This window comes from Pimephales promelas, chromosome 7 (assembly GCF_988280905.1).
Source record: "Pimephales promelas chromosome 7, fPimPro1.hap1.1, whole genome shotgun sequence".
NCBI classification, from domain to species: domain Eukaryota; kingdom Metazoa; phylum Chordata; class Actinopteri; order Cypriniformes; family Leuciscidae; genus Pimephales; species Pimephales promelas.
In genome coordinates, this window is record NC_142775.1 from 25,331,793 (window position 1) to 25,349,040 (window position 17,248).

The window sequence follows — 17,248 nt, forward strand, 5'->3', positions numbered from 1 at the left end:
CTAACTTGGCCTTCACGTTATGTCACTCAATAAGATAACTTAGTTAAATCATAGTTAAATCAGCACAAAACATTTGCACCCACAAGTCACATGTGATCAATGAATGCATTGGGACCAACTAGGCAAGTGACAGTTAGCTAGGCACTAGCCTGGAATCCTGGCACACTGGCTACTCTGCCATCTGCCCATCTTTTGTTGTGCCCAGCTAATGTGTTTTAAATCTTTAATGACAACACTGAAAATCTGATTTGTAGCTCACTACTTTGCAATCTCCTAATGAATTAAAATGAAATTAATTGATTAAAAATACAGTAAAATCAGTAATTTTGTGAAATATTATTACAAATTAAAATAACTATTTTCTATTTTTGTGGATCAAAAAAAAAATCATTATAATACGCTGATTTGCTAATCAAGAAACATTTCTAACTATTAATAGGGTTGAAAACAGCTGTGCTGCTTAATAAGCATATGTATTTTTCAGGATTATTTGATGAATAGAACAGTAGCGTATGCCATTAGAAGGAACTCTCTTAATTGTCACATGTATGTGTCCTCCCTCACGTCCTTCAGGATATTCCTTGACGTGTCCCAGAACGACAACACTGCGCTCAGGCGCATGAACCTGCGCTCCTTCCTCATGGCGCCGCTTCAGCGTGTGACCAAGTACCCGTTGCTCCTGAGTCGCATCAGCAAGGCCACTAATGAGTGTCATCCAGACTATTCCCGCTTAAAAGAAGCCAAGAGCCGCGTGGAGTCCCATCTAGAGCACATTAACATGAAGACTAAACAGGAGGGGACCGCCACGTGGTCTTTGCGTTCCTTCCGGCGTGACAGCCGCAAGAACCGAGAGGTCATCAACATTGAGATGAGAGAGCTGTCGATGAAGACGGTGGGCTGGACACGAGAGAGCACACGCTTCATCATGGAGGGGGCGCTCCAGCTGGCGCAGCCCGCCGATGGCCAGTGGCTTAAGAAGGGAAGCAAATCCCTCAAATTCCAGAACGTTCAGGGTTTACTCATGGTACGCACCCTGCGCAACGCAGAGGTGGTGACCGATGGGAGTCTGGAGACCTCAGAGACGGTGCAGGACGGTGTACTGGTGCTCATCAAGGACAAGAGCAGCGGGAAGTTCACTGTGTTACGGGAGCCCATCTGTCTGGCGAACTCCGTGGTGTCCAACGACCCCGACTGTGAAGACACCTTTGAGGTGCTGGACATCCGGCGCGAGGCCTTCGTTTTCCGTGCCTCCGACAAACCTCGCACTCAGCAGTGGTTTCGACAGATCAAGAGATACGCTTGTGATCTGGGATCCTGGAGAAAACGACGCAATGCTCTCCCTAATATTATGATTAACACGACCCAGAGCCGGTCCTGAGACATCCCTCATTCCCAGCGGAACTCTGAAGTAAACGATAATTTAAAAAAATCAATATTTTGTTGAGAAAACAGTATTTGCGTGGGGGAATCGGATCTGATTAGATGTTCCTTCACCAATGGACTTTTAAATTGCAAGGTTTTACTGTGATTTAAAAGACAGAATATTAATATAGACTGCAAGGGGCACTTTGTATGAGTGGAAAGCAAATAAATGACATTTGGGACGAGGAAAAATCCACCGTCAAGCAAAAAGTAATGCCCTTTGGCATACCAAAATGAGGGCCTTATTAGGTGCCTCAATGCTGCACTTGTAAAACACTGATTGTACAACTAGTTTGCGACTGAGAAGAAACGTTTTCAGTTGTGAAATGGTTTTTGTGATAAGCATGAGGGAACATGTTTTGATTGGATGGACCTTATGCGGACTTTTTAGTATGCACTACAGAGTGGAAACCTGTGTTGTGTGAAAACTGGGGTAAAGCTGTTTTGTTTTCGGACCATTGTAATTCCCTCTTTCTCTCTTCCATTAACAACTATTTCCACTGCCGCCCAGGAGCAGTTCTCATTTTTGTATCACTGTGCTGGTTTACAAAACGGCAATAATATTCATTGTATTATGTAGCGGCAGTAAAGCTGGTATCCTTGTGATCGATGATGTGACGAAACATTTTTGGTATGTTTTCTCCATAAATGAGGGTGTAGTATCAATCCAAACATCAAGTATTGCCACATTAATGGTTGTGCTGAAGCCATCTGTGGCCAGATCCTGAATTAGAAAATCTCAGTTTGATATTTTCCCCCCAAACTTGTAGTTAATCCTTTAGTCTTTGAGGGGGATAAAATACGTGCCTTTGTTTATTTTATAATAAATGAGTCTACTATTCGTTCAAGTTTTCCCTCGACGTTTCCCTAAAAATTGGGCCTTGTCAAATTTTTGAGAAAAATATTATTTTTCAGTAGCTGGCAGCTGCTGTAATATTCCAACTTCCCCATTGATATACGAACCGCGCTTTATGACAACCTGCTAAATGTTACCTGTTTTTGTTTGATGCACTTTAATATGGTCCTAAAACTGGAGTGAGGACATTGTTCTGCAGTTTACAAAGCTTTACCGTAAAACTTTGTTTTAAAGATTGTTTGAGCTTTAAAAGAAAATGAACCACAGTTGACTTGAGCAATAGCAATCTCTCTGTGTTTAAAGTCAATTCTAATGGATAGATATGTCGCCATCACTGGATCTTGGCATTTAGGTTTCGACATGAATATTTACTGTTTTTCCAACGGCATTGATACTGTTAGAAATACCATAGCTTCCACATTACACATTTAAAAGAGGCTGCCAGAGATGTTACTTTTAACTGAGACCAATCAAGCTGTTAAATTCTTTTTCCATTCTTAAAAATCCTAATTTAATATTTTTATTTTTTGTTGTGTAAAATATTGTGAATTACAATTAAAAATGACAAGTATCCATCTCTCTCAACTAACTCATTATTCCCAATGACAATCTTTATTACACAGCATTACTGAACAAGCAAATGATTTCCCAGTTGAACCACCACATGAACAGACATTTCAAATGCTAATACTGTCAGATAGAAATCTATCTTTGAGCTTAGAGAAACAATAAGAATACAAAGCGTCCTTGGTGAAAATTACTAGGAACTATTTTAAGTAAAACATGCACCCACAAAAAACTCAACGCAGAGCAGAGCAGCACTGAGAATCCACAAACAAAATAGGGAGGAAAATAATTTCCATAAATATTTACAAAGGAAAACAAATGCACTGTCAGGTTGCACTTTAAAACATTTGCTTGAAAGTTGTATTGTACTATTACAATTATTATTTTCCCAAGGCTCTTCCAGATACGACACTATCTGCAGGTGGAGTTTAGCATGCCACAACATCCAGAACAACATAAGAGCCAGAACAGGGAAAGGAACATATGAAATGAAAAGTAAAAATGATAAGCAGGTGGTCAAAAATATACAGCAAGAAATCTCTTTGAACTTATTGATCCAAAAATGAAAATTCTGTTATCATTTACTCATCCTCATGCTGTTCCAAACCTGTAGGACTTCTGTCTGTTCATCACAAAAGATATTTTGATTGCACTGTTTTTGATCATATAGTGAAAGTCAGTGGAGTCCAAAACTTAGAACATTTTGACTTTTTATGGACAAAAAATATTCAACATGATCTTCAGTGTTCTGCAAAAGTTAGTCATTCAGGTTTGCAGCGACAGGAGGGTGTGTAAATGATGACAGAACTTTTATTCTTGGATGAATGCTCTCTTTAATGGAGACATACATTAGTGTAAATATGGCACCAAAGCCAGTGCTTTAAGAAACTGATGATCTACAAACTCAAGATGTCTTTACAGTATGGAACTTAACATTTTGGCACAGGTTTATCAATTTTACCTTCATGTACACCTTAGCAAGAAACAATTAAGGTGATTTAGTCAGTTACATTCAAGAAATGTGCTATGAGTGTAGAAAACCGAATCTAATGAATCAGTTTGTCTCGTATGTAGGCTAATATACGTTTAGGTCAACATCAAGAAAGTGTCCTGATGTCATCATTACTGATAAGAAAACAACAAACACAAGCACATAACTTCTGTTTCTACCAGCATTTACCATTGTTTCCCTCTCTCTCTATTAATTCTTAAATATCTCCACCAAAACAATGTTTTCTTGTTTGACTGTACAATGGATAAATGGCCGAGACAAAAGCAATCAATACTAGTAAAAAAATACCAAAAAAAAAACATCCAATCAAAAATAACAGGCAAACAAATGCATCTGTACATAAAAACATCTCTGAACAGAAGTGAGAAAGAGAAGATTTCCCCACTAAAACCTGAACTTATCTCTATCCTGGTAGGCAGGTGGCTTAAAAAAATACCAGGGCCTCAAAATCTTCATCCCATCCCTCCTCCTCCTCCAGTCGTGGAGAATCCCAGCCACGGCTCTACTCATTCTCCTCCAGTCTCCTGCTCCTTGGCAAGGCCTCGGATGGAAAGGTCGTACACCACCTCCTCTATCTTTTTCACATCGTACTTGAGGCCGTCATAGCGCTTGCGTAGAGGGTCGTTTTTTAAATTGAGCAAGCGAAAGCCAGAGTCAAGTTCATTGATAAAGTTTGAGATCCTAAGCGGACGTCCATAGTCCCCTGCGGTCACGCTGTTCACTGCCAGCCTTGACTAAACGAAAAAAAAAAAAATGCCAAAGGTACAATGTGCTTTTAATTTGTTTCGCATCAAGAAGGTCAACCAAAATCCACTATAATGCTTTGCATTGCATATAAACTGCAAATGGCTTGTTCTGAGACACTGCTTATGCCTATTGAACTTTATATTGAACTTAATGTTATATTAATACAGTATATTAAACTTTATGTTAATATTAAGTTAATGTTTAAATAAAGTAACAGGTATAATATTATTGATAAAAGTTATAAGATTGGTAGTCTGAATGAACTTGAAAGGAAAAATAAAAAACCTACCAGCTCACTGGCCAAAATGAGAACTCCTGCTAGATAGTCTTCCACATCCAAATGAAAGCCCTTTTCTCTGTCGATTTCAACTGCATAAGTGTAAAGTAAAATTAATCTACAACAATCTCACACATGTAGCCTATAGAAAATATATAAATAAACATTACATACTGGCAAGTATTTTTGCCACCTCTTCACGTGTAACCAAGGATTCGCTTTCCAGGTATACCACAAAAGCTGCAAGGAAGGCAAGTCGTTGAAGAACAAATCTCCAATGTTCATGATACCTAGGGAAAGGTGAGGACATGTAAATCTTTAATATAATTATCAACACTAGAAAATGGGGGGGAATTGCTCAAGAAAGAGCGATCTACACTAACCGATAGTACTGTTCCGCAGGGAACTTAGTTTTCAGCTCTCCGGTGTGATTTCTCACGGTGCAGAACAGCTCTCTGGCCTTCAAACACTTGCTGGGAACTGGTGGAGGGAATGAAAACGCATTATAAAAAGGCATCGTGTAAATCAAAAGACTTAGATCAAGAATTTAAACTTGTCTTACTGTCTTTGAAACCAGTTGGTTGATGGACACTTTGAAGAACAGTGAGGATCTCTCGCGCCGTCTGCTCCAGAACTTGGACAACTTTTCTAATGTCCTAAAAAAGGAAGAACATGGAAAGATGAGTCAGCCGACAGCACATGTGGATTAAACACGACACAAACTAAAGAGATCCACTGAGCTTTCTATCAAGGCTTTGATAGCTGTTGCATTTTATCAAGTCTAATTTAATAGTAATTTACACATATTATATTTATAATTAAATACTAAAGCAATAATTTATTTAGAGGTTTTGCGACAGTCCATGACATTCCAAAAGAACTTCACATTGCTTCTTAAAACCCAATTTATTTTTAATAAAGTTATTTTGCTTTGCAAAAAAGCGAGTGTATGTGTCAGTGCAGTTGTTTACCTCTCGGATATCTTGATCAACGCTCAGAAAGCCTTGGATATAGCTAAACATCTCCGTTACAGACATCTTCAAATGTGTTTTCTTGTGCGCTTTAGTTGTATAGTGTGATTAGCTGATCCAAATATACACTATATAGATCACAGTAGGATGTAAACAGAGACTATTTATCAATGGTCTTCCTCTCGAGCTAAACAGCCTGCAGTTGTAATTCAAATCATAAGCATGCATGCACATTCTCATCTGTCCTTCCTTAGTTCGTCGCATGATAATGATGTAATGATCGTCTTCTCTGGTCTTGCTTGTCTCCTGGACGCCCCCTACTGGCCTTGCTAAAACCCAACGCTTTCCTTAATTTAGATATATTTCTCAAAATAAGTAAGCTTCTGACTTTTAAAGAAAAAAAAAAAAACTTGATTGTGATTGTAGAAAACTTTAAAGTTGCCAAGCCGGGGGAAAACATGTTTTAACTTCAGACAAATATCACAAATAAATGACAGCAGTTACTCAGTCAGAACCGACCTGAAGCAGCAAGTCACAAGAATTCTCAATTAATTAAAAAGACAGTTTTGAAAGATCCGATTAATTAATTTTACAAACATAAGCCTAAGGAGTTGCACAATTGATTTTATAATAAGTTATTTATTAAGACTATTGTGCCTTTTTGCCTTCTTTGTTTGTTTGTTTGGTTTTTTGTTTTGTTTTGTTTTTTCACACAGATCAACTGTCTCGTCACGTATTTATAATACATGCAAGTGTGGCTGGCTGTATCTCAAAACCTAGTGTGCTTCCTATCTAGACATTATTTCCTTACAGCACAAAAATGCCGATCGCGTTTTAGATGCCCTAAATGGTGCATCTAAGTGTGCTGTCCAGCTAGGCTCCCGACTAGCTTTTGAGACAGGTCGCGGAACGAGACTTCCGGTCATATCAGTGTTGCGTGGCTGTAAACTGTTTTGATTGAGTTCAGCGTTTCAGACTCAGACGCTCGTCTCTGCGGCAGAGCCAAATGAACGCCTTCATTTCGTTTAACGTTACCTCCAGACATGACAGCACTGAAATGATGCAGTATTTAGGTATCCTATCCGCACAAGACATGGATAACATCCACGGGATAATATTAAAGGAGTGAATAACTGTTACTGTGAGCACTATTTTGTACTGAACCGGATTGTTAGCTTAGCTGGCTAGCAGATAGATTTTCAGTCTCTGCTGCTGCTGGGTGGCGTTACCCGAGAACGGACATCAGCTATGGGAATCATATTTACAAAGTTATGGAGGCTTTTTAACCACCAAGGTACGTAAAGCAGTATGTTTTAAAACATATTTGGATTCTATTTAAACATTGACCTGCGATATGGGTTTTATTAGCTAGCAAGTGTTTGCTAAACTGCTAGTTTCGCTTTAAAACAGCGACGCTGGCGCGAATATACGATTTAAATAAATATAAACATGTTGTATATACATTCTTCAAGGTAAAAATATTATGTGAACGACTGTCATTACATTAAAACAGTCGGAAAGGCGTCAATAACTGGCTAATATGGTTTCAGACTGGCTGTTGTGTTGACTGAGACTACTGTCAGGGTCAGTCTCTGTGTTTGTGTAGGATGGAGCCTCGATATCTCTATTTTTCACCAATAGATAATTGTTGTGTAACGTGTCAAGCACTGACACCCTCATGTAATTCTCATGTAAGATTAAATTTGGCAGGATATGTATTTATTCAAATTTTACGTTTGCTGTGGGTACCGTAGAATATTGATATTGTATTCCCCTAATGTTATACGTGTTTGGTTTTATGTGTTTCGTCTGGTGTTGATCAAACATAACTCACCAGTAAGGACATATCAATATAAAGTAAATGTGAAAACCTAATATCAGCACTGAGTATAGATTAACATGCACCAGTAGAATGCAAAAGTGAAACACCCATTGCAGCACTCTTTGCTTTTTTTTTTTTTTAGCTAGATCATTTGTGTCTCTTTCCTCTGTGATATGTGCATGCTGGGCATTTTGCAACACTGGTCAGCCTGTGTCTCTGACAGTGGTTTAATCCTCAAAGCGCTGGAGTTGTGTCAGCATTTCTTGTTACACAACGTCCATGTGATAGCCAGTGGTCTCTCATTTATAATAAATGGTGTGGGATATTCATAAAGCATAATCTTGTTTGAAAGACTCGTACATCTGTGAATGAGGTACTGAGCATGTGCAAAGTGCAACATAACCCAGTGGAACATTTCTTTTCAATTCTTCTCACCTTACTCATTAGCCGAATAGATCATTGTGATATGGGTGAGCCGTGTAACATGAGCATGTAGAGGTTGTTGCCTGCAGTCAGATGCAGTACCATCAGTCTGTATTAATTCTGTTTGTTTTTATGTAGTGTAGTAAAAAAAAAAATGTTTTTGAAAAAAGATGTACTGACCAAGGCCAAAGGCTGCATTGCATTTAGGTATATATTTCCACTTTTGTAACATTAAAAAGGTCTTTACTGTAACTTTTGATTAATTTAGTGTACCCTTGCAGATTAAAAGTATTAGGCTAATTTATAAATAAAAAATGTAAATCACCCCTAAATCTATGTTAAAGTAGTTTCATCATCTTTTCGTTGTGTTCACTGTTTCTGCACACAAAACTGCTTAAAATTATTTCAAAACATTTCATTGAATAGACAGGACTGATAAGATGATATAATCAGACAGAGCATGTGAATGGGTGGAATCTAAGCTTTATACGTGTTTTTTTTTTTTGTTTTTTTTTTACCTCTGATTTTTTTTTTTTATTCTTCAGTTTCATGTCCCTTCTTGTACAGGTTAGTATTCAACTTTTGAAGGAACGAACTTTGAGAATTTGAGTTTAAGATTGTCTTTGAAATGTTTCTCATGACTTTAGGTTAAATGTTTGAAAGTTGACACTGTAAATGCAACCTCACATTGGCCCTCATTTATCATTCTTGCGTAGAAACGGGCATATATTTTGTCAAAAGAAGATTATGCTTACACTCCTCTTACCGCCTGATTTATGAAGCTCTGCATACCTTTGAAATCCAGGTGTACGTAATACCTGCCCTTGATAAATTATGTGGCTGAAAACGATCGTCATTAGAATAAAACGCCCCAAAATGACCTATTACAATGCATTTTTTACAGCATGTGTTTTGAAACAATTAGTACAATAGTGGTGATGATGATGTCATGTGGAGTACCATTCATTCACATTAATAATTGCATGACAATTTGTAAAATTCTTATTATTATTATGATTTTTTTTTTGTTATTAATGACGCTTACTGTTATTTAGAAGAAGAATGTTATTATTATTATTTGTATTATTATTATCATTATTATTTAAAAGAAGAATTTTTATTATTTTGTCAGTCTGAATTATGTTTTGGTCATTGAAAGCCTTTCATTATTGAACCCAGTCCGTGCACACCTGCTGGGCCTAACCCTGAAACGTCAGGTAAAGCGCACAGGCTCGCAACTGAATTAATATCTGCCAACAAATGCTTTGGTAAAGTCAAACAAATGAAACATTGAAGTCCATGTTGCACAAAAATAAACACAGACTTGAGCGTGCCGTACGCCAACGTCCATATTGATAAATCTCAAAGTCACCGTGGTTTTGGGTGTACGCTGGAAATTTTGTGTACGCAATTTTGATAAATAAGGGCATTGTGATGAGCTGGCTATTTTGTCTTTTTGTTTTAGTTGTCTACTTTGTACTGTTGCCATTATGTATTACATACATAATAATGTACATGTGTTTATGCCTTATAAAAACAATTCTGTGAGTTATTGCAAATTGGTGCTGTAATTTCTACAAATAATGTGAATGTCACATATTGAAGTTGCCTGGCCTGTTATATAGGTTATGATTAGTTGAAATTGCACTAATGACTTGATATTTGTAAGCAAACTAGAATGGTCTGAAAATGATACACATCAAATTCCACTGTTTTTAGAGTTTGTAAAAGCTTAGTTTAAAGCAGTAATTTACAGATAACATTGTTATTTATTTTATTTTTCTGTGAAGTTGTTAAGATTATTTAATGTGCTGTGGTTGTGAACGTTAAAAGTACTGAGAAAAAAACATTTATTGTTGAACTTCTCTTGTCTTTGAGTTTAGAAAGAAAGAGACTTCCTGAACCATGTGACTTTAGCCACCTCGTTAAATCTAAATGTCAGCAGAACTGTTACGTTTGAATGTGACACAACTCATGTATGATCTTTTTTTTTTTTTTTTTACTACAAGACAAGGACTTGGTTTCAGTGTATTTTGTATGTTCTTGTGAATACAAGGAATGAGAAAAAGAACATTTTTAATTGAAGTGCTAAAGCACATCTTTACAATACATCTTGACCTTTGGACCCTATTTGGTAAAAGCGTAGCTGACATGATTATATCTACTCTGTGTCATCAGTTTCAAAGTGTCTTTGTGAAAAGCATCAATTTTCAGAATACTTTTATTTGATTGAGCTTTTACTCTTATTTGTTAATTATTTTCAAATTAAAATGGGCGAATCTGAGAAGATGCAAGACTAACATATCTACAGAAAATATTCTTTTGAAAGCTGTCTCTATCTCAGTTTAATCAAACAGTGCCAATGTCCTCAACAAAGACTGTGGTCTATCTAGTGTATATACTTGTAAGTTGACTCATTTTGAACACATCTGAATGGGTGTCTGAATGTCCTTGAATACCTGATGCTTTCAAGCTGCAAGTCCATTCATGGTGTTGACTAGGTAAGAGGTAGTCTTTCATCTTTAGTTTTTTTTTCTTTTCTTTATTCTCCCATTCATATTATTGTCCATTAATCAACTTCAAGTTCAGGGCATCTTTTAATTTACAGTCAACTCCAGAATTATTGGCACCATATATGAGCAAATGCAGCTGTGAAAAATAATTCTGTATTGTTTGTCCTTTTCGATCTTTCATTAAAAAAATTCACAAAATTGTAACCATTCATTGAAGTAAAACAATTGAAAGTGGAGGAGTTTTTCTTCAATGCATGTTAGCCACAATTATTGGCACCCTTAGAAAGTATTTTCATTTACTTTTATTTTTAGCACACCAGGGTGACTTGGAGTATGACATTGTCCAGCCATGACTTCCTGTTCCATAGGAGTATAAATATGACAAAATCCTTGGTGAGAAGGATATTTTGAGTGGCCAAAGACTCTCCAAGGATCACAGCTTTAGTCTAGATAAGTAGAGATTATTTGAGTCTTGAGGTCGGAAAGCCTAATTTGAGGGTTTGAAGAAAAATACTCATTGCTCATCCAGAAACCAACTCCAGCATATTCAGTTGTCAGACACGACTGGAACTTCTGTTTGGTGCAAACAGGGATAAACAGTACCCCATACTCATGTTAAACCCATTTTTTTTTTAATCAAAATTGTACATGCATCGATTATCTAGAGTTTATTTCTAGCTAAATAAGTTTTGAATTTCACAAAATAAAGACAAAAAGGTGTCTGATATATATTATATCAAACCTAAACCTCTATTGGACCTTTTTGTGGACAGTGGGGCTGAAAAAAGTTCTGGCTCTTTTGCATGTGGCAGTCAGTTAAATTAGATTGAGATATTTGCATTAGCTATGCATGTGCTTGTCATCTATTGTCATGCATGATAAACTGCAGTATGCAAAGTTCGGTTGCAACTAAGCATTGTCTTCTCTTGTGGAAACTATTTGGCCACCTTTACACACACTTGTATTACCACGTCACCTATAGTGCCTCTGACGTGTCTGCAGGTGCAAACAGCCATATCTGGAGTTAGTTACAGCTTGGATTATATAGGTTGCAGTGTGAAAGTGGGTTAATAATAGTGCCGCATAGCATAATCATCATAATAATAAAATAGAGATGCATTGCCAAGATGCTGGGCAAGAGTTCATTTTTAAAGTGTGTGGTTTATTAAGAAGCAATAAATTCTGTTGGATTACAATAATACAGATTATACAGCTGTATGCTTAAGTGTACTAGGCAATATATTAGTCGAATTAATGTAGACGATTGAAGCTCTCACTCTAATATGGAGAAACCAGTTCCCTTTTCATGTACACGTACCTATATTCACGGTTCGAAGGTAGAAAATGGTGTAACGGCAGCAATGGTGCTGTTACTTGGACTATCAATGCTATAGAATCCGTATTCCAAAACAGTGTTCAATTTTCTCTGCTGAAGCATGTGCTTTACTTTTAGCTTTGGAACATATTGAAAATACATATATAAGGGTTCTATAATTTTTGCAGACTTGAAATCTTGCCTTCAACCAATGGACATTATATACTAAATCAGGTCTTCAGTATTATCTTTTGCTGGGTTCCAGGCCATGTTGGACTTTAGGGAATGAATGCGCTGATGCAACTGCTAAGGAATCTCTTAATCAGGAAGTTAATGAATGTCAAATTCTTCCCTCAGATATCAGACTGATTATTAGTCGATACATATTGAATAAGTGGCACCAGATGTCGTATGGGTCACACAAGTTTGACCCATGGTTTTTTACTTAAAGGTGAAGACCCAACTTTATGCATGTTTTGTAAGATTCCCTTTCCTTTTGTAAGATGTCTGTCAAACATATTTTATTGGATTGTCTGGAACTTAATACAAGCAGAATGCTCTTTTGTGAAGTTACTTCACCTTCACTTAATAAGATTATGCCTGAAACAGTTTGGGATTTTTTTTAAATAAAAAAAAATGGAATAATATGACTTGCTGTTGTTGAATTTGTTTTTATTGTATTTAGATGTTATTTGTATTTTTTGTCATTGATTTTTTTTTTTTTTTTTTTTTTTTTTTTTTTTGCCATGTAAATAGCTTTGAATGCTGACATGGGAATTAAATAAAATAATCTGAATCTAATTAATGCCAGTAGTCTATAAAGCACTTTTTATATTTATAGAAATTAGTAAAAAATTAAATGTTTCAGAACTTGTAAATTGCTTTCTTCCTATTTTGTTGTTGTTGTTATTATATGTATCATTATATCCGAATGATCAGTATAGGTCTAGGCGTTTTTGTGTCAAATTTACAATTGTTTAGCTCAGTTGAAATGAGGTTGACGTGGAAAGCGTACTCTGTTATAACATACAACACGGTTTGTAATAATGTAGGTAGTTAAACATGCTTGTAAGGGCAGCACTGGCTCCATTGGTCTCCAGCCAAACAAGTTTGACATGCATATTTTACTATGGGTTTGGCCATTATTCTGTTCTTTTGACCTGTTCCTTGCTATTGTGTAAAAGATGACACATTTCTCACGCTTAAAGTACTTTTCATGGATGTATTGTGTGTTCATATTCTAGCTAATTTAGACAACATTCAAAATCAAAGACGAATGTCTGCAATGCTGGGTATGATGAAAATTGTTAACTAAAATATTTAACAGTATTTCTGTTTTTGCCCTAGAGCACAAAGTCATTATTGTTGGGCTGGACAATGCAGGAAAGACCACCATACTTTATCAGTTGTAAGTATTGCACTTAGTTATAAATCAAACAGTTATTTCTTCATTTTATAATATAATATAATAACATTATATGGCTGTAATTTGCTTGCTTTATTCATAACATGGCACACCCCCAACCCTGTATATGTATTTTTCACAACACAAAACTTTTGAACGTACTGTTCAAATATATATACACACACTCACACACATGTATGTATGTATGTATACACACAAATGGTATATAGGGGCCCTCAAACGCTACATATGGCAATTTTCTGGGAGCAACGTTTTGTGTGAAAGGGGCTTAAGATATCAGCAACGTATCTGTATTGGCTTTTAATAAAAACTAAATTGGTGGACCACTAAACATTATAAAAGTCTTTGTCACATTTATATATTTACACGTGATGCCTTGAATACATCATGCAAATTACAGCCTCATTTTATAGTGCTTTCATATTTATGGTGTTGTCCTATTTGTTCATTTTGTGCTCATGTCGATGTTGTAATCTCCAGCTCTATGAATGAAGTGGTGCACACTTCACCCACCATAGGCAGCAATGTGGAAGAGATTGTGGTCAATAATACTCATTTCCTGATGTGGGACATTGGAGGACAGGAATCACTGCGCTCCTCTTGGAACACTTACTACACTAACACAGAGGTAGTGACCTAAGACAACTGTAAAGTTATCTTGAAGCGAAAAAGCTGTGTCGCATTAACTTGTTTCTCCTGTGTAGTTTGTGATCGTGGTGGTGGACAGCACAGACAGAGAGAGAATCTCAGTGACCAGAGAGGAGCTCTACAGGATGTTAGCCCATGAGGTGAGTATTTGTATATCAGTATGAGAACTGGTATTGCATGAGTGTTTATACACGCACATGCTAAAGGGGTTATACAAGAGGTGGGCAATATACCGGTAGGCATGATTAACTGGTAGAAATGTGTCAACTGGTAGAGATTTTGGACCATCGTCTATATCACGGTTACGCTTATCATGTGACATTGCTGTGCTGCACGGTCACGGAAGCTTATCATTTGATTGTGTTCAGCAAGTAGAGAAAGACAACGTTTCACTATATTTGCACGCTGTCAAAGAGATGGTGTCTGAGAGATGGCGAACATCAAGCCGATGCTCATTATGCCTGTGAGCACTGAACTGAGTTCTTTTTGCCACAAAATTGGGCTTTAATGACTGCGTTTACTTGCAAAGACGGTCATATGTCAAAATGACCGTCTTTGCAAGTAAACGCAGTCATTTATGTCTTGAGTGAACTGAAACAGTTGAGAAAGTAGAAAACAAGTATATTGGTTCCAAATATACCTGCTGTCATCTGTGTCATTAATGTTAATCGATCAACAGAATACATGTAAGAATAAATGCATATTTAATATTCACAGTGAAGACTATGTAGTGTTTTTTATGCATTTCATTACTTTATAGTACAATTCATGTAGTATTTCTTATTTCTAGAGCTTGAAGTTTTTCAAGTATATCTATTTCATTTGTGTCTTTGTTTTATTGTTTTTGAAAATTGTTATCGTGAAATAAAATGACTCGTATCATGGTATAAGATGTTGGTCATATCGCCCACTCCTAGGTTGTACTGAGACTGTCTGGTTCGCTCTTTTGTGTCATGACTTCTTGATCCCACTTCCTCTTTTCTCTTTATTAGGATCTGAAAAAAGCTGGTTTGTTGATTTTCGCCAACAAACAAGATGTGAAGGGTTGTATGACTGTTGCTGAGATTTCTCAGAGTCTTCAGCTTACCTCCATCAAAGACCATCAGTGGCACATCCAGGCCTGCTGCGCCCTCACTGGAGAAGGGTAAGGTCACAAAAACCTACAACAGAGCCACATGACAAACATGTACATACAAAGATCCATTTCCATGTTATGTTCAGTCGATTTAATGATCTAATGAGTCACAGATTGTGTAAACTTCTGCTGTTTTTGTCATTTTGAATATAGACCTAGCACTGATAGAAGTGATGAATCAGCATTAGGCGTCTAAGGGTTGCATAGACAGCAATTGCTGTCAGACAAATGCAGACATGTCCTTTGGTTTCCAGTCCATGCTTGTATTTTATTATTCAAGAATCTTGCATCTTTAGCCGCCTTTCCACTGCACTCAACAAACAACAGCCTATTAACCGGAAGTCATTCATTTTCTATGGAGAGTTGCACAGAAGTTACACATCTGCAAATTTGGAATTTTTTTGCATCAATTTTGAGCTTTAGATATGTAAAATATTTAACTTTAGCAATTACATGTTCAACATGTCGATGGGATGCGATGTTTACCAAACAAATCAGTGTGTGCGCAAAGTTAGAATTATGAATACTTGTTTTTCACTTTATCAGAAACACTTGATGATTATTATTATTATTATTTTAAAAAGGCATGATTATTGATAAATAATTATTAATAAAAAGAAATTGTCTCCATGTTTTTATTCAAATGATTGGCAGTCATTTGTTCTCTATACATCGCTGTTTGTTATTTTCATTAATTTATTCATTTCACCGTGGTTAAATTTCAGAAGATAAGAACTCTTGCTTTTGCACTCAATTTAAGACATGAAAAGAAATATTGCAAGTCAGTTCGTGTAAAACAAAATTATGAGGAGAAAATATCTCATTATTTTATATTACATCATAATTATGACAAAAAGTTGCAATCATAAATTTAACTAGATCATTTTGACTGTCATAATGATTTTATCTCTGTAATTTTAACTAATCTCTCAATTATGATGTACCAAAGCATGATTTTTTTTTCTCATGTGGCAGTAATATATGCTTTCATTGACAAACCATGTTGCATGCCAATGCAGAATTTCACAATGTATCAGTAAAGCAAATTCAAATTGTACCTTTCTAATCCCATTCTGACTTCTTTGTGGACACATACAGATAACTGGTTGCACAGAAAATAATATTTAAAATGTGTTGCCTTAAAAAAGGCCATAATGTGATTCAGAAAGTCTATAGATTTCATAATGGATTGTATGAGCGGTCATTGAATTTTACTGAACAGACTAAAACGCACTTCATTTTATGGCCAAGGTCATTAGTTCAGAGGCCTTTCCTTGACTAACAGGCAGAAAGCACAAATGTATTTCTTTGTGTTCTTTAGAGAAAGAAAGAAAATAGGAGCATTGTTAGCTGCCCGAGCTGAATGTCTCTTTCCTGTCCGCAGGCTCTGCCAGGGTCTAGAATGGATGATGTCACGGCTGCGAGTAAGATGACCTCAGACTCACACCAGTGTGCTCTCTCTGTCTTTCCCACCGGGTGTCGCTCACTGTGAAGGTGACTCGGCGACGTCACCAGAACTCGTTTGATTAATTTATTACAGATTATTGAGAACTGTGAATGAACAATCTGTAACTAACTCACTAAAATAAGTCAGGACTTGTGAGACAGCATAAACCCAGTGTTTTTCTCCACGGATGGCCATTGAAAAAGGAATATGGTGAGTAAGAGAACTCGTCTCTGGCTGAGCGGATCCCTGCCTGGAGTGGCGTCGCTGCTTTACCCATCTACCTGACATGGTGTTGCCCAGTGTGTGCAGTCCAGTATTTTCATTAACCTTGTGCCTGTGCCTGCACCTGACTCTCTGTCCCCTCTGGCTTGAGGAGACACATTACCATGCAACGGGAGACTGCACTCATGTAAAATACAACTAAATAAAGTGTTTTTATCTGTCATGACAGATGTTTCACATTTTATTTCTCAACAGATTTTCTTATTATCCCTCACTGACAGCCTTTTTTTTCAGAAGTATTTGGTTACGTTCCACAGCCCTTTTGCCACCTCTAGAGGGCATTGCATGGTTTGAAAGGACAGTGTCTGTTTTAAAAATGAATTTAATTAGCGTATTTGTTTAACTTGAACAAAAACCTGATATGTTTAAGGAGGATATGAACTTA

At 36.7% G+C, this 17,248-nt stretch overlaps 3 protein-coding genes across 5 annotated transcripts in view; 2 read left to right on the forward strand and 1 right to left on the reverse strand.

Moving 5' to 3' along the window:
- The window catches only part of arhgef49 (Rho guanine nucleotide exchange factor 49), a 31,162-nt gene extending 27,006 nt beyond the window's left edge, over positions 1-4,156 (forward strand). For all 3 annotated transcript variants that reach the window (XM_089133260.1, XM_089133259.1, XM_039655415.2), the window contains one exon: positions 574-4,156. In XM_089133260.1, the coding sequence (XP_088989386.1) occupies positions 574-1,378 (805 nt within the window). In that variant the 3' untranslated portion in view covers positions 1,379-4,156. The remainder of the gene's footprint in view (positions 1-573) is intronic.
- On the reverse strand, positions 2,858-6,124 carry tsn (translin). Its single transcript, XM_039655416.2, has 6 exons — positions 5,853-6,124; positions 5,444-5,537; positions 5,265-5,361; positions 5,056-5,171; positions 4,894-4,973; positions 2,858-4,591 (listed from the first exon to the last, which is right to left on the reverse strand). The coding sequence occupies exons 1-6, from the start codon at positions 5,916-5,918 to the stop codon at positions 4,364-4,366; spliced, it is 681 nt and encodes a 226-aa protein (XP_039511350.1). The 5' UTR covers positions 5,919-6,124; the 3' UTR covers positions 2,858-4,363.
- Positions 6,125-6,737: 613 nt separating this feature from the next.
- On the forward strand, positions 6,738-17,029 carry arl5a (ARF like GTPase 5A). The gene is made up of 6 exons (XM_039655418.2): positions 6,738-7,146; positions 13,273-13,333; positions 13,832-13,979; positions 14,056-14,139; positions 14,992-15,143; positions 16,519-17,029. Exons 1-6 carry the CDS (start codon positions 7,101-7,103, stop codon positions 16,565-16,567), a joined length of 540 nt encoding a protein of 179 aa, XP_039511352.1. The 5' UTR covers positions 6,738-7,100; the 3' UTR covers positions 16,568-17,029.
- The last annotated feature ends 219 nt before the right edge of the window (positions 17,030-17,248 follow it).